Source organism: Monodon monoceros, unplaced genomic scaffold (assembly GCF_005190385.1).
Source record: "Monodon monoceros isolate NGI ecotype Baffin Bay Population unplaced genomic scaffold, NGI_Narwhal_1 Super_Scaffold_18, whole genome shotgun sequence".
NCBI lineage: Eukaryota > Metazoa > Chordata > Mammalia > Artiodactyla > Monodontidae > Monodon > Monodon monoceros.
The window spans coordinates 93,560,453-93,578,834 of NW_021703774.1; the positions used below are offsets into that span (position 1 = coordinate 93,560,453).

An 18,382-nucleotide genomic window follows, 5' to 3' on the forward strand; every position below is an offset into this window, starting at 1 on the left:
ACTAGTATGTGAACTCCATGAGAAGACAGGATATTTACTGGTATGTTTGCTACTGTATCTCTAACACCCAGAACAGATTCTGGTACATGAGATATTCAGTAGATATTTATGGAATGAATGAATGAGGCTTATTGAGAATTGGAGATGTACCTAAGGTCAGAGCCTGTGCTTCCATTATACTCTTCTAGTTTAAGAGCCAGTCAGAATTTGATATTAAAATTTAATATTTCAGTTTGGGCTGTTGCTACAAGGGCTAAGATTGATGACTCTTGGGTCACAATATTATTAGGAAACCTCTTTTCTGCTTTTTAGGTAGTTTATAGATTGATCAACCTATTTTTTTTAAAAAAATTTTATTGGGGTATAATTGGTTTATAATGTTGTGTTAGTTTCAGGTGTACAGCAAATTGAATCTGTTACACATATACATATATCCACTCTTTTTTAGATTCTTTTCCCATATAGGCCATTACAGAGTACTGAGTAGAGTTCCCTGTGCTCTATAGTAGATCCTTATTAGTTATTTATTTTATATATAGTAGTGTGTATATGTCAATCCCAATCTTCCAGTTTACCCCTCTTCCCCCACCCCCTGGTAACTGTAAGTTTATCTTCTACATCTGTAACTCTATTTCTGTTTTGTAGATAAGTTCATCTGTACCCCTTTTTTTAGATTCCGCATATAAGCAATATCATATGATATTTGTCTTTCTCTGACTTATTTCACTCAGTATGACAATCTCTAGGCCCATCCATGTTGCTGCAAATGGTGTTATTTCATTCTTTTTTATGGCCGAGTAATATTCCGTTGTATATATGTACCACATCTTCTTTATCCATTCCTCTGTTGATGGACATTTAGATTAGATTCCATGTCCTGGCTATTGTAAATAGTGCTGCTATGAACACTGAGGTGTATGTATCTTTTCGAATTATGGTGTTCTCTGGATATATGCCCAGGAGTGAGATTGCTGGATGGTATGGTAGCTCTATTGTCAGTTTTTTAAGGAACCTCCATGGTCAACCTAATTTTTTTTAAAGAAAATTATGAAGATTTTCTGATATGACTCAAGATATTGAAACTTTATTTTATCCAGGTACTTGGACAAGCGTAATACTTATTTTGTAAACTTTGTAGTTTGTAGTCTTTGCAGTTTATGACTATGGTAGTAAAAAGGTTAAGAGCACAGTTGTACAGCCAGACTGCTTGGATTCAAATTCTCATGTCATCATTTATTACTTGGGACACCCTGGGCAAGTTGCTTAACTTCTCTGTCCCTCGGTTTACTCAAGTGGGGATAGTAGAGTATCTACCTTATAGGCTTTCTGAGGGTTGAGAGTTAATTAACTGAAAGCACTTAGGATAGTCCCAGCACATTCTAAATATATAAGAATTTTGTTGCTGCTGTTACTGTTTTTTTATTAGAGAGAGGCACTTTCCATCTCCAGGGTCCAGGTTATAACTTATCTGTGTATAACTGAGTCCATGACTTGAAAGTTATATAGTGCTCTTCTGTCAACTTTTAGTTCCTAATTTGCAAAATCTTCCTATCTTGGCTTGGAAACCACTATGTCCTTGTTCTAGATCACAGGTTTTAGAGCCTTCCCAGGCATGGGAGTCAGTGACAACAGACTGTGATATCCCTCTATTTAAACGTGTAACATATTAGAGCATCTTCTTAATTCTTCTCTTAAGTTTTTAAATGAAATAATTGTGCAAAGTGGTCTAATCCAACTGTCTGCTGTTTTCAGCAGGCACACATCACTGAGGGAGGAGTGTAGCCGAAACTGTTGAGGTATTGTGTTGATGATTTTTCTTGGCTTAGACCTTCGTTCTGAACAGAGGAGATGAGATTTTAATACAGTGGTTGTGCAGGTTGTTCTCTTGATCAGCAAACATTTATTGAGTGACTAAGGCTCTGTTAAGCATATGGGTTACAAGGAATCAAGTAGAACCTTCAGCTCCAGGAAACATAGAGGTCTGAACAAGTAATTAAAATACACTGGGTTGATTGTTCCTGACATGCAGATACTAACTAGTCCTAGGTGGGCTTCAGATGGCTGTGCTGGTGTTGGTGGTCATCTAACATCCTGGTGGGAAGAGGCAGCATTCTGTGCATGGATTCCACCACAACCATTTACACACTGTGTGGCCTTGGATGCATTACTTGATATCTCTGAGCCTCAGTTCCCCCATTGTAGAAGTGGGATATTGATAACTAACTGTCAAGCATCATAGTGAACATTAGTGATAATGTGTATAAAGTATGTGCCTGGTATAGACACTCAGTGAATGGTGCCTGTTATTATAACTATCATTATTAAATGTTTAAAGCTACAGAAAAACGCTAAGAATACATCTGTGTGTATTATTTTTAACCTGAGGGTTTAATCGATGGGCAAGATTGAGACCATTAAAATGATATAACTTTGTTCAGCATGCAGGTTATCACCCATACCTTGGTTGTATAGTGATGATTTTAGCAGTTCTTCAGCTTCTTTCGGCAGCCTTCAGACCACCTTTACATGACCCAAGGTACTTAAGTCTTTATTTATAAATGCTTTTAATGTAGATGTCATTAGTTGGGAAACCAATTCCTTTTTTGCATCTTATAAAATTCAGTGATAAATTATACTTACTTTAAAAGGATTTAAAATGTATTTCAGATATCTAATTCCTAGGCAATAGGGAAATTACATGCTTTTTATTCTCTTGGGAATTAATTGTAGTTCCATCACTTTCAAGAATACTGACTGGTTCTTTATTTGGTAGAAGGCAAATGTTTAAGTGGACTCATTGGAGTATGGGAACAGCTGCTAGAATAATAGCAGGTAAGTAATTGTGATGCTACTTATTCATATATAATTGCAGGTTGTTTATATTGCAAGTTGTAATTTGGCTTAAATGATTTTTAGATGCATTAGTAATTGGAGTAATTTGCTGTTGAGGAGAAATCAGTCAAACATTGAAATCCAGAAAGTAATTTCTAGAGGTAACTATTTAAGCCATTTCTTCAGTTTCAAGGTTTTTAAAATGACTTTAAAACTCTCCTTTTGAGACTTTTTTTAGCATTTGCCTTTGCCAACAGAATAAGCTATGCTGATGACAAAACATTTAAGCAGCTCAACTTGAGGGTCAGTCGTGGGTTGGGCTGAAGTGGGCTACAGGGTCCCAGCCCTCTGTCTCCAGGTTTTCTCCATGGGGATGGTACCTTCCAGGGAAAGGTGTTTTTCAAAAGTCAAGTATGATTATCCAGTGTACTTTGATGCTTTATGTAATAAATACCTAAGCTGACACCTCCTACCCTCACATTTCTACAGTCTATAGAAATTCGTGGAAGGGGAGGTATAATCAGAAATGGTTCCCCTACATTTCTCCCTTCCTACATTGCAGACTTAAAACATTTTGAAAAATTGGGGTACCTCTTTTTTAACAATTGGTAGATTGTAATTATAATTTCCCATCTTAGCCTTTCTGGTGTTAAAATAAAAAAAAAGACTAAATTAACTATTTGGTCTTAAATATTAATCTAATTGATATCATAAACTCTTCTAGTATATTTTACTTGATATAATTAGCACACATGCATACATGCATACACAGTTACCTCTTGAATTGCATTTGAGTATATGTATTTATTCCTTATGAATGTAGTGGCAACAATGTTCCTGGGAATGGATTTACCAGGATTGAATCTTCCTGGGCCATGGAAAACCTATGCAATGATTGGATTTGTAGCCTGGCATGTTGGGACAGAGATTGTTCTGGAGGTACACACTTACCGACTCTCTAGAAAAGGTAACCTGTTGAAAGAGCAGTGTTATGTAGAATCACTTTTATACAAACTGTTGGAATATAATTAGTTTCTTGACACTAATGGTTGACCCTTACATGGTAGCTTACTAAAAGTTTCTCTTTTGATTACTCAGTCTGTGGTAAAAATAGTGGAAAATTTCTGCATTTGTTTTTTATATTCATTAGTATTAGAATCAGTGAGTAAAATGCAAGGGAAAGAGGTTTTAGGGAAGAGGCCTTCTTTGTAGGTACTTTTTACTTTTCATGCTGGTCTGACTTGGGGCTAGAATGCACTGAGAGCCCTGAATGCCTGGAGCTGAGAGACCCCTGAGATGGAGGAAGAAGAGATGCCCATGGTCAACACAGGGCAAAGCTGCAAACAAATTTTACCTATTTGACAAACTTCCTGTGTGCTGTCACTTAGGTTGCCCTATACATCATATGTAGCTAGCTAACCAGCGCGCTAGATAGGAAGGATTTATTTTGCCGGTGCTCTCTAGTGGCAAGGTCTGTTTTGGTCTCACCTCTAGGCAGGGTAAGATACCTGTAGCCATTAGAAGAGATTAGTAGAGAATCAGTGATATTTTAGCTTGATTTCTAGTCTGTCTTTTGTGTCCTATCTAGTTCTCAGCCCCTCAAATAAGTAAAGGTGGCCTTCTAAAAACAAAACCTGTTTGTTGTCTAGTGTGTGTGCTGTGAATCTAGGTGCCTGGGCAGCTTTTAGGAACTGAGTACTAAATATCTGTCCTACCATGTTTTGGTTCTTGATAGGGTCACATACATAGGGTTTGAGTCTTTTTTTTGATGTTTTTAATTGAAGTATAGTTGATTTACAATATTGTATGGGTTTTGAGTCTTAAAGGACTTTTGATCGCTAGATTATGGCTTGCTATTTAAAATACATATGTGCTTAAAACTTGGATTGTTAGGAGTTTGGTATGGTGTTTATTGACTAGGAGAAAGTCTTTTAACAAATGTATGCTGTAGCCAGCTTGACTTAATTTGTGAGAGCCTTAAGTATTCAAGAAGTTTGCAACATTTGGTCACTTGAAATGGGAGAATGAACATCCTGGAAATCAGCAAACGCTACAAATCAGGTTTTTTTCTTTTTTTTTGAGAATTAGTTTATCTGCATACCCACTGGCCTTACAAACTTATGTTCTTATTCTTGACAGATGAAATATTGGATGATGATAGAATTCAGATCCTCCAGTCATTTACTGCAGCTGAAGCAGAAGTAAGTCTTTTTTTCTTCTTTATTGACACAAACCTTAATGATAGTTATTCTTTTTGTTTCATATCTCAATTTTTTTCTTTCAGGGTTATGCTTTTAAAAAGGCAGTGTTAGCAATTTACGTCTGTGGGAATTTGACTTTTCTCACTATGTTCTTATCTGCAATCAACCATCTATGAGCGAGCGAAGACCTTGGCTTTTGCAGACCAGGTGATAATTATCATCAAGCCAAAAAACTTGATGCCTGTATCGACTGGAGCGTATTCATGACTTCTAATTAGGAAGACCAGGCCATGTCTGTAGAGAAATTCAGAAGTCTGGCCTTTAGAGATCAACATTCACTAGGGTCCTATGGGCTACAAACTGATGTCAAGCTTTTACGTATTATTCTGAGTCTTAAAGGGAAGATTGTACTTGAGGAGAAATGACTCAAATATTTTTTATGCTGAAGTTTTAAGAATGTTAGCATGTAAGAAAATAACTGTTTGGAAAAACATAAAAGATGTCATAGGATAAAATGCAGATAGTATTAAGGTAAATATATTTTGGACTATAAAGGTGCTGTGGTACTTTAAAGAAAACATTAATTTTTACTAGTTTATCTGAATGGTCTTTTTTTAGGATTTTTGTCCCCTTACCCCCTTTCTTAAAAATTTTTTGGAAACACGTTTTTCGGTCTAGTGTTTTGGACATATCCTTTGTTTCATGTATTTTGTTACTTCCCTGGTAAAGGTGAAAGTAGGGCTAACACCATTTCATTAACATTTAAATATATTATTAATATTATAATTTCTTTCTTAGCAGTGAAATGCAAGTGTGCATCTTCTGATTAAGAGTGTCTTTATATATTCAGCTACAGAGCTAAAATGGCATTCTATATGCTAATTGTTTTGACTCTGAGGTTGTCTTAGCCTTTGGAGATTGTAGACTTGCATTTCAAAATTAATAAAATTCACTCTTGTGAACATATTTAAGAGTTATTCTTTGTCCTTGTGGTAATAAAATAATATGGGTGGTACTATTTTGTTAGAAGATCCTGATGCTATAATGAATTAGAATTATCAATGTTATTTCCCTTCCGGTTCCAATAATTTCTATTTTATGACTGGGTCTCATGTTTGCTATGAGGACTTCTAGCCAGTGGGTGGCGCCATAATACTACTGCTTTGTTACTGTTCACTTGTGCTGATTCATTTTTAGTACTTAGATAATATCTTGGGATGGCATTTCTCTTAAAATTCACCAACTCTTAATATTTATTTGAAAAATTTCTGTCTTTTTCTCTTTTCCTAACAGTTATAGGTTACAAACTGAAATTAGGGACCAATGTTGTTATTTTCTGGTTTCAATTCTATTTGTTTTCTAACCATGATTGTTTATAACCGTTGTTTGATACTTCCCTTTACATTCCCGTGACCTTGTAACAAATGAACATAACTATCTTAGGCAGAGGAAACAAGCAAAACTCTACATTCTTAAAATAAAAAGTTTAGGGAGGCATATTTTACTTTTTTATGTGTTCTTTCTGATTGGTCCAAGGACCTAAATTCTATCTGGCATAAATAATAGCCTCAGCGATGTATCTTACATCTTTCACTGGGTAAAATGATGTGTTTTTGTTCTTTATACAGGTGTTTATCATAAGTAGCTTAGGGTTTGAGATGTGAACTTTCCGTGTTTATGTTCTATAAGTGCCAGGCTATTTACAGTCTAAACTTTCCTTTTGAATGTCTTTATTTAAAAACGTTTTGTTTAGTATAGAAAGTTAAATGTATATTAAAATATTTTCCTCTAACTTTCAATTATTAGGGGCCTAAAGGTTAATAAAATTCTCTTAATAAATTATATTATACATTTGACAAGGAAAGATTTGTTTAAGGAGGAGATGAACCTTGGTGGGTTTCGTTTTCAAATTCGTGAGCTTGCTGGATTTCCAGTGCTGAGGCTAACCTATTTTAACTTTTCCTTTTCATTGATTCATCTGTTGGCACTATTTTGATATATCATCAATTGATATACAGAGTTGTCCAAAGAAGTCTTTGTCATTTAACCTTAGTAGACCAACAAACCTTTTCACTAATATCAAATTATGATTCTTCTGCTTATGAATGGTTGACATCTACAAATTGAAAATGCCTATTCGTTGCTCCTCTCAGTTTTCCTTCTTGATTTTGTAATAAACAATCTGTTTTTTTAAAGATATCTTTTTTTTTTTTTTTTTTTTTTTTTTTTTTGCGGTACGCGGGCCTCTCACTGTTGTGGCCTCTCCCGTTGCGGAGCACAGGCTCCGGACACGCAGGCTCAGCGGCCGTGGCTAACGGGCCCAGCCGCTCCGCGGGATGTGGGATCTTCCTGGACCGGGGCACGAACCCGTGTCCCCTGCATCGGCAGGCAGACTCTCAACCACTGTGCCACCAGGGAAGCCCTAAAGATATCTTTTGATAGGAGTAATTGTTAAACGAAATGCCTTTATATCTTCAGCAATGTTGCCCCAAATAGCAAAATCATGAGTTTTCTTCTTAAAGATGGGTTCTTCTATAAAATAAAAATAACTATTTATTTTTGAAAAAAAAGTGAAACAAATTCTAGAAAGTTGTGGTTGGGGTAGCATTCATAACTGAGGCTATTTTTGTTTTTATTATTTTCTTATCTTTGGAAATCAATCTTAAGGACGTGGGTAGCCTATGGCATAAGTTATCGAATAACACTTTAGTGTCTACTTGGTTATCAGGATTTTGGCTCTAATGTGTGTTAAGTGATATTCATCCCTCCACATCTTGCCCCAGTCCAGGTTGTGGTGGGAAGAGACAGATGCAGCAGATGCCAACCAGGAAGCCCTAGGGGGTACCTGTAGCTTTTGGCTGAAATTCTATTTGTCTGTATATGCTGGTGAAGCAAGGAAAAAAAAAGGACAAAAGTCCTTGTTTAAGATAATCCATTGTAGATGGGAATGAAAGAAAGGATTCTTCTAAGCTCTTTTCAAATCAGATTAGGTTACACACTGTCACTGTGCACACGCTGCTTCTTTCCTTCTTGCCCAATACCCACCAGGCTCATCTCTGCACCCAGGTCACTGATGGTCACCTGCCTGGAATGCCCTTTCTGTTCCCTTCTTTCTAGCAAAAACTAGTTTATTAAGTTCTGGCTCAAAAATCCTTCTTGTTTTTGGAGGCTTCCCTGACTGTTCCTTCTACATAGGTGTCTCCTGACCATCCTTATAAATGGTATGCTGGGAGGCAGTTAACCCTGTACATAAAAAAGACTGGGAGTCTGGGAGCGGAGCTGGAAGACCTAAGCATGCTTGTCTGATTTATAAGACTCATGTCGTTGGGCAAGTTGCTCATTTTCTCTGAGCCTCATTCCTTCATCTGTAAAGCCCATCTCACAGGGCAGTTATGAGGAAGGAAGGAAGTGGTACCAGCAAAAGGTGCTTTGTACATGTTGTTGATGATGTCATTGCTTTTGATTACAGTGTTAAACTTTAGTAGTTTTTACCTATGGAATGTGTAGTTTTTATTTGATAAAAAATTTGATATTCACCTTGAAAACATTATGCTAAGTGAAATAGCCAGACAAGAAAGGACCTCTATTATATGATTTATTTACTTGGAGTACCTAGACTAGTCAAATTCATAGAAAGTAGAAGGGTGATTACCCAGGACTGCGGGAGAGGGAGGAATGGGGAGCTGTTATTTAATGGGTACAGAATTTCTGTTTGGGATGATGAAATTGTTCTGGAGATTGATAGTGGTGATGCTAACATAACACTGTGTATGTACTTAATGCACTGAATTGTATCCTTGAAAGTAGTTACAGTGGAAAATTTTGTGTTATGTATATTGTACCACAATAAAAAAAAATTAAAAATTTGATGTTTATAGGAACACTATTCACAATACCCAAATGATGGAAACAGCCCACATGTCCATCAACAGATAAATGAATAAGCAAATTGTGGTACATACATACAATGAAATATTATTCAGCCATAAAAAGATATGAAGTACTGATGCATGCTGTCACATAGATGAACCTTCAGAACATTATGCTTCTCCATGGCTACCAGAGACATCAAAGGGCTGGAATAAGAAGAGGAACAGCAAATAAACAAACAAAAAAACTATTATGCTAAGTGAATCAGACACAAAATGTCACATATTATGATTATATGAAATATTCAGAATAGGTAAATGCATAGCAACAGCAGAGTGGTGGTTGCCAGGGCCTTGAGGGGAGGGAGTGGAGGAGGGAATGGGGAGTAATTGCATGATGGGCATAAGATTTTATTTTGCGGTGCTGACAATATTTTGTTGATAGATAGAGGTGGTGGTTGTACAACATTGTGAATATAAGAAATGCCATTTTAAAAGGATTATTTTATGTTATGTGAATTTCACCTCAGTAAAACAAATATTTATCTGATTACTACTCTTGGATTATATCTTTGGGTGGAAAGATCTGGGAGGTTTGCTTGCCCTAAAATTCGTATCAGCTTAATTTCTTATTTCGTTATCAAATAAGTTTATGTCATTTTATATAATGCCTGATCATATAACTCTGGTTTAGAGGAGAGACAGTCCCTAGAACATATCTTTATTTTTTTCTTTCTTTATTGTTTTCCAGTGGTTTTTCATGGATTTTATTAATTTTTAAAATTTATTAATTTTATTTTTTACCAAAAACCTTAAGTAGTGATTTTTCCCCCAATTTTTATTTTATTTTTTTAAATAGATCTTTATTGGACTATAATTGCTTCACAGTACTGTGTTAGTTTCTTTTGTACACCAAAGTGAATCAGCCATATGCATACATATATCCCCATATCCCCTCCCTCTAGAGCCTCCCTCCCACCCTCCTTATCTTGTCCCTCTAGGTCGTTGCAAAGCACCAAGCTGACCTCCCTGTGATATCTTTAGAAGTATATCTTCTTCATATATCTTATAAACACATAAAAGAAATTGTATTGTACTCTGGGTTTCTTGTAAGAACATAAACAAATTTTTGGTTCCCAATCAGGTACTCAGACATGGTAATCAAGCTCTGTGGATAAGAATTTCCTGAACCCATACATTCTAAATATGTGATTTCCACTGCCAGTAATGGCTAAGATCCTGCCAAATAGACTCTCCTTCAGAAAACTAGAGTAAGCTTCAAAAAGCAGCTGTCTGAAAGCCCCAGAGAGTGATGAGAAGCAGGAAGATTTGGATGAGGTGTCCACACTCAGAGGAGGAAAATTGTTTGGAGTTCCCTGTTTTCACTGTTTTTAGTTTCAGGACAGTTGAAGTCAACTGTGTATGTGGTGTTGGGTGGCAGGGGAACTGCAGTGTTTCTGGCCTAGAAATCCAGAGGACTGATGGCTGGTCAACTGCAGCTATCAAGAGAGTGGGGTGAAGGGAGGGGAGTTCCTTTCTTGGAAAGGAAAACACTAGAGAGGGCATCCCAAATCCTGCTTTCCCATAGCTCTGATTGATCCCTGAATATGTTCACATGCATAATGCAGGTGCAAAGCAGCTAGACCAAACAAAAAAATTTAACTTGAGATTGGAGCTGGAACACAAGAAACAGAGTTTGCAGTCCAACCCAGTTATTTGCCTGCTAAAACAAAAGAAGCCATATTCATTGGTGAAAAATAAGAGAATCCAGTATTTTATTTTATGATATACTGACTACAATCCAAAATTACCTGACATAAAAAGAACCAAGAAACTCTGGCCCATTCTCCAAAGCAGGGGCTAGCTAACTTTTCCTTTAAGGGGACTGATAGAAAATATTTCGGTCTCCGTGTTCATTCATCAAAGAACGAAGCTTTCCCTTGGGGCCAGCAACACCCGGCAGGAGGACCCTTGTGGGACCCCGGCTTGAAAGGCTTTCATCTGAAAAGATTTCCTCTTTATGATGAGGTTCTGCCCACACTTCCAATCTTCTAGGAGCTTGTAGAATTGTGGAACTGAAGAGCCGTTATGGATCTTGGATATCACCTTTCCCAAGGCTCATATATCCCAGTCGAACTCTGAAGGAGAGAAGAGGCAGATCACCATATAATCTATCCAACTTCAATTTCAAAAGATGCTGCTGCTGATCGAAGGATACCTAATTCTGGAGACTTCTGGGAAGATGGCGGAAGAGTAAGACGCGGAGATCACCTTCCTCCCCACAGATACATCAGAAATACATCTACACGTGGAACAGCTCCTACAGAACACCTACTGAATGCTGGCAAAAGACCTCAGACCTCCCAAAAGGCAAGAAACCCCCCACGTACCTGGGTAGGGAAAAAGAAAAAACAGACAAAAGGATAGGGACGGGACCTGCACCAGTGGGAGGGAGCTGTGAAGGGGGAAAGGTTTCCACACACTAGGAAGCCCCTTCACGGGCAGAGACTGTGGGTGGCAGAGGGGGAAAGCTTCGGAGCCACGGAGAAGAGGACAGCAACAGGGGTGCGGGGGGCAAAGCGGAGAGATTCCCGCACAGAGGATTGGTGCTGACTGGCACTCACCAGCCCGAGAGGCTTGTCTGCTCCCCGCCGGGGTGGGCGGGGCTGGGAGCTGAGGCTCGCGCTTCGGTCGGAGCGCAGAGAGAGGACTGGGGTTGGCGGCGTGAACACAGCCTGCAGGGGGTTAGTGTGCCACGGCTGGCCGGGAGGGAGTCCAGGGAAAAGTCTGGACCTGCCGAAGAGGCAAGAGCTGCTTAAAGGGGCTCCAGAGACGGGCGCGAGCCGCAGCTAAAAGCGCGGACTCCAGAGGCAGGCATGAGACGCTAAGGCTGCTGCTGCCGCCACCAAGAAACCTGTGTGTGAGCACAGGTCACTAGCCACACACCCCTTCCGGGTAGCCTGTGCAGCCCGCCCCTGCCAGGGTCCCAGGATCCAGGGACAACTTCCCCGAGAGAACGCACGGTGCGCCACAGGCTGGTACAACGTCATACCGGCCTCTGCCGCCGCAGGCTCGCCCGGCACTCCCCCTGGCCTGAGTGAGCCAGAGCCCCCGAATCAGCTGCTCCTTTAGCCCCATCCTGTCTGAGCGAAGAACAGATGCCCTATGGTGACCTACATGCAGAGGTGGGGCCAAATTCAAAGCTGAGCCCCTGGGAGCTGTGAGAACAAAGAGAAAGGGAAATTTCTCCCAGCAGCCTCAGAAGCAGCGAATTAAAGCTCCACAATCAACTTGATGTACCCTGCATCTGTGGAATACATGAATAGACAACGAATCATCCCAAACTGAGGAGGTGGACTTCAGGAGCAAGATTTATGATTTTTTCCCCTTTTCCTCTTTTTGTGAGTGTGTATGTGTATGCTTCTGTGTGAGATTTTCTCTGTATAGCTTTGCTTTCACTATTTGTCCTAGGGTTCTATCTGTCCTTTTTTTTTTCTCTCTTAATAATTATTTCTTTATTTTAATAACTTTATTATATTTTATCTTACTTTATTTTATTTTACTTTATCTTCTTTCTTTCTTTCCTTCCCTCCTCCCTTCCTTCCTTCCTCCCTCCCTCCCTCCCTTCTTTCTTTCTTTCTACTTCTACTAATTATTTCTTTCTACTTTTCCTGCCTTTTCTTCTGAGCCATGTGGATGAAAGGCTCTTGGTGCTGCAGCCAGGAGTTAGTGCTGTGCCTCTGAGGGGGGAGAGCCAACTTCAGAACACTGGTCCACAAGAGACCTCCCAGCTCCACATAATATCAAATGGTGAAAATCTCACAGAGATCTCCATCTCAACACAAGCACCCAGCTTCACTCAACGACCAGCAAGCTACAGTGCTGGACATCCTATGCCAAACAACTAGCAGGACAGGAACACAACCCCACCCATTAGCAGAGAGGCTGCCCCAAATCATAATAAGTCCACAGACACCCCAAAACACACCACCAGACGTGGACCTGCCCACCAGAAAGACAAGATCCAGCCTCATCCACCAGAACACAGGCACTAGTCCCCTCCACCAGGAAGCCTACACAACCCACTGAACCAACTTTAGCCACTGGGGACTGACACCAAAAAAACCAGGAACTACGAACCTGCAGCCTGCAAAAAGGAGATCCCAAACGCAGTAAGATAAGCAAAATGAGAAGACAGAAAAACACACAGCAGATAAAGGAGCAAGATAAAAACCCACCAGACCTAACAAATGAAGAGGAAAGAGGCAGTCTACCTGAAAAAGAATTCAGAATAATGATAGTAAAGATGATCCAAAATCTTGGAAATAGTATAGACAAAATGCAAGAAACATTTAACAAGGACCTAGAAGAACTAAAGATGAAACAAACAATGATGAACAACACAATAAATGAAATGAAAAATACTCTAGATGGGATCAGTAGCAGAATAACTGAGGCAGAAGAACGGATAAGTGACCTGGAAGATAAAATAGTGGAAATAACTACTGCAGAGCAGAATAAAGAAAAAAGAATGAAAAGAACTGAGGACAGTCTCAGAGACCTCTGGGACAACATTAAATGCACCAACATTCGGATTATAGGGGTTCCAGAAGAAGAAGAGAAAATGAAAGGGACTGAGAAAATACTGGAAGAGATTATAGTTGAAAACTTCTCTAATATGGGAAAGGAAATAGTTAATCAAGTCCAGGAAGCACAGAGAGTCCCATACAGGATAAATCCAAGGAGAAACATGCCAAGACACGTATTAATCAAACTGTCAAAAATTAAATACAAAGAAAATATATTAAAAGCAGCAAGGGAAAAACAACAAATAACACACAAGGGAATCCCCATAAGGTTAATAGCTGATCTTTCAGCAGAAACTCTGCAAGCCAGAAGGGACTGGCAGGACATATTTAAAGTGATGAAGGAGAAAAACCTACAACCAAGATTGCTGTACCCAGCAAGGGTCTCATTCAAATTTGATGGAGAAATTAAAACCTTTACAGACAAGCAAAAGCTGAGAGAGTTCAGCACCACCAAACCAGCTCTACAACAACTGCTAAAGGAACTTCTCTAGGCAGGAAACACAAGAGAAGGAAAAGACCTACAATAATGAACCAGAAACAATTAAGAAAATGGGAATAGGAACATACATATCGATAATTACCTTAAATGTAAATGGACTAAATGCTCCCACCAAAAGACACAGATTGGCTGAATGGATACAAAAACAAGGCCCATATATTTGCTGTCTACAAGAGACCCACTTCAGACCTAGAGCCACATACAGACTGAAAGTAACGGGATGGAAGAAGATATTCCATGCAAATGGAAACCAAAAGAAAGCTGGAGTAGCAATTCTCATATCAGACAAAATAGACTTTAAAATAAAGACTATTAGAAGAGACAAAGAAGGACACTACATAATGATCAAGGGATCGATCCAAGAAGAAGATATAACAATTGTAAATATTTATGCACCCAACATAGGAGCACCTCAATACATAAGGCAAATACTAACAGCCATAAAAGGGGAAATTGACAGTAACACATTCATAGTAGGGGACTTTAACACCCCACTTTCACCAATGGACAGATCATCCAAAATGAAAATAAATAAGGAAACACAAGCTTTAAATGATACATTAAACAAGATGGACTTAATTGATATTTATAGAACATTCCATCCAAAAACAACAGAATACACATTTTTCTCTAGTGCTCATGGAACATTCTCTAGGATAGATCATATCTTGGGTCACAAGTCAAGCCTTGGTAAATTTAAGAAAATTGAAATTGTTTCAAGTATCTTTTCTGATCACAACGCTATGAGACTAGATATCAATTACAGGAAAAGATCTGTAAAAAATACAAACACATGGAGGCTAAACAATACACTACTTAATAACGAAGTGATCACTGAAGAAATCAAAGAGGAAAGAAAAAAAATACCTAGAAACAAATGAAAATGGAGACACGATGACCCAAAATCTATGGAATGCAGCAAAAGCAGTTCTAAGAGGGAAGTTTATAGCAATACAATCCTACCTTAAGAAACAGGAAACATCTCAAATAAACAACCTAACGTTGCACCTAAAGCAATTAGAGAAAGAAAAACAAAAAACACCCCACAGTTAGCAGAAGGAAAGAAATCATAAAAATCAGTTTAGAAATAAATGAAAAAGAAATGAAGGAAACAATAGCAAAGACCAATAAAACTAAAAGCTGGTTCTTTGAGAAGATAAACAAAATTGATAAACCATTAGCCAGACTCATCAAGAAAGAAAGGGAGAAGACTCAAATCAATAGAATTAGAAATGAAAAAGGAGAAGTAACAACTGACACTGCAGAAATACAAAAGATCATGAGAGATTACTACAAGCAACTCTATGCCAACAAAATGGACAACCTGGAAGAAATGGACAAATTCTTAGAGAGGCACAACCTGCCAAGACTGAATCAGGAAGAAATAAAAAATAGGTACAGACCAATCACAAGCACTGAAATTGAAACTGTGATTAAAAATATTCCAAAAAACAAAAGCCCAGGACCAGATGGCTTCACAGGCGAATTCTATCAAACATTTAGAGAAGAGCTAACACCTATTCTTTTCAAACTCTTCCAAAATATAGCAGAGGGAGGGACACTCCCAAACTCATTCTACGAGGCCACCATCACCCTGGTACCAAAACCAGACAAGGATGTCACAAAGAAAGAAAACTACAGGCCAATATCACTGATGAACATAGATGCAAAAATCCTCAACAAAATACTAGCAAACAGAATCCAACAGCACATTAAACAGATCAGACACCATGACCAAGTGGGGTTTATTCCAGGAATGCAAGGATTCTTCAATATATGCAAATCAATCAATGTGATACACCATAATAACTAACTGAAGGAGAAAAACCATATGATCATCTCAATAGATGCAGAGAAAGCTTTCGACAAAATTCAACATGCATTTATGATAAAAACCCTGCAGAAAGGAGGCATAGAGGGAACTTTCCTCAACATAATAAAGGCCATATATGACAAACCCACAGCCAACATCATCCTCAATGGTGAAAAACTGAAACCATTTCCACTAAGATAAGGAACAAGACAAGGTTGCCCACTCTCATCACTCTTATTCAACATAGTTTTGGAGTTTTAGCCACAGCAGTCAGAGAAGAAAAGGAAATAAAAGAAATCCAAATCGGAAAAGAAGAAGTAAAGCTGTCACTATTTGTAGATGACATGGTACTATACATAGAGAATCCTAAAGATGCTACCAGAAAACTACTAGAGCTAATCAATGAATTTGGTAAAGTAGCAGGATACAAAATTAATGCACAGAAATCTCTGGCATTCCTATATACTAATGATGAATAATCTGAAAGTGAAATCAAGAAAACACTCCCATTTACCATTGTAACAAAAAGAATAAAATATCTAGGAATAAACCTACCTAAGGAGACAAAAGACCTGTATGCAGAAAATTATAAGACACTGATGAAAGAAATTAAAGATGATACACATAGATGGAGAGATATACCATGTTCTTGGATTGGAAGAATCAACATTGTGAAAATGACTCTACTACCCAAAACAATCTACAGATTCAATGCAATCCCTATGAAACTACCACTGGCATTTTTCACAGAACTAGAACAAAAAATTTCACAATTTGTATGGAAACACAAAAGACCCTGAATAGCCAAACCAATCTTGAGAACGAAAAACGGAGCTGGGGGAATCAGGCTCCCTGACTTCAGACTATACTACAAAGCTACAGTAATCAAGACAGTATGGTACTGGCACTAAAACAGAAAGATAGATCAATGGAACAGGATAGGAAGCCCAGGGATAAACCCACGGACATATGGTCACCTTATGTTTGATAAAGGAGGCAGGAATGTACAGTGGAGAAAGGACAGCCTCTTCAATAAGTGGTGCTGGGAAAACTGCACAGGTACATGTAAAAGTGAGATTAGATCACTCCCTAACACCATACACAAAAATAAGCTCAAAATGGATTAAAGACCTAAATGTAAGGCCAGAAAGTATCAAACTCTTAGAGGAAAACATAGGTAGGACACTCTATGACATAAATCACAGCAAGATCCTTTTGACCCACCTCCTAGAGAAGTGGAAATAAAAGCAAAAATAAACAAATGGGACCTAATGAAACTTCAAAGCTTTTGCACAGCAAAGGAAACCATAAACAAGACCAAAGACAACCCTCAGAATGGGAGAAAATATTTGCAAATGAAGCAACTGACAAAGGATTAATCTCCAAAATTTACAAGCAGCTCATGCAGCTCAATAACAAAAAAACAAACAACTCAATCCAAAAATGGGCAGAAGACCTAAATAGACATTTCTCCAAAGAAGATATACAGACTGCCAACAAACACATGAAAGAATGCTCAACATCAGTAATCATTAGAGAAATGCAAATCAAAACTACAATGAGATATCATTTCACACCAGTCAGAATGGCCATCTTCAAAAAATCTAGAAACAATAAATGTTGGAGAGTGTGTGGAGAAAAGGGAACTGTCTTGCACTGTTGGTGGGAATGTAAATTGATACAGCCACTATGGAGAACAGTATGGAGGTTCCTTAAAAATCTACAAATAGAACTACCATATGACCCAGCAATCCCACTACTGGGCATATACCCTGAGAAAAGCATAATTCAAAAAGAGTCATGTACCAAAATGTTCATTGCAGCTCTGTTTACAATAGCCCAGAGATGGAAACAACCTAAGTGTCCATCGACAGATGAATGGATAAAGAAGATGTGGCACATATATACAATGGAATATTACTCAGCCATAAAAAGAAACGAAATTGAACTATTTGTAATGAAGTGGATAGACCTAGAGTCTGTCCTACAGAGTGAAGTAAGTCAGAAAGAGAAAGACAAATACCGTATGCTAACACGTATATATGGAATTTAAGAAAAAAAAATGTCATGAAGAACCTAGGGGTAAGACAGGAATAAAGACACAGACCTACTAGGGAATGGACTTGAGGATATGGGGAGGGGGAAGGGTAAGCTTTGACAAAGCGAGAGAGAGGCATGGACATATATACACTACCAAATGTAAGGTAGATAGCTAGTGGGAAGCAGCCGCATAGCACAGGGAGATCAGCTCGGTGCTTTGTGACTGCCTGGAGTGGTGGGATAGGGAGGGTGGGAGGGATGGAGATGCAAATGGAAGACATATGGGGACATACGTATATGTATAACTGATTCACTTTGTTATAAAGCAGAAACTAACACACCACTGTAAAGCAATTATACTCCAATAAAGATGTAAAAAAAGAAAAACAATTCCATTCACAACCATCAAATAGAATAAAAGAGGAATAAATTTAAGGAGATGTAAGACTTGTACAATGAAAAATACAACGCATTATTGAAAGAAACTAAAGAAGATCTGATGAAATGGAAAGTCATCTCATGTTCAAAACATTTATGGG

At 38.3% G+C, this 18,382-nt stretch overlaps 1 protein-coding gene across 7 annotated transcripts in view; it reads left to right on the forward strand.

Moving 5' to 3' along the window:
• Positions 1 to 6,656, forward strand: part of FRRS1 (ferric chelate reductase 1) — a 94,409-nt gene extending 87,753 nt beyond the window's left edge. For 6 of the 7 annotated variants that reach the window (XM_029226854.1, XM_029226856.1, XM_029226853.1 and 3 more), the window contains 5 exons: positions 2,439 to 2,536; positions 2,774 to 2,832; positions 3,656 to 3,799; positions 4,972 to 5,033; positions 5,117 to 5,992. In XM_029226854.1, coding sequence (XP_029082687.1) covers positions 2,439 to 2,536; positions 2,774 to 2,832; positions 3,656 to 3,799; positions 4,972 to 5,033; positions 5,117 to 5,209 — 456 coding nt within the window. In that variant the 3' untranslated portion in view covers positions 5,210 to 5,992. Of the gene's footprint in view, positions 1 to 2,438; positions 2,537 to 2,773; positions 2,833 to 3,655; positions 3,800 to 4,971; positions 5,034 to 5,116 lie in introns of all 7 variants that reach the window. The other variant, XR_003794267.1, reaches the window with a different exon arrangement.
• The last annotated feature ends 11,726 nt before the right edge of the window (positions 6,657 to 18,382 follow it).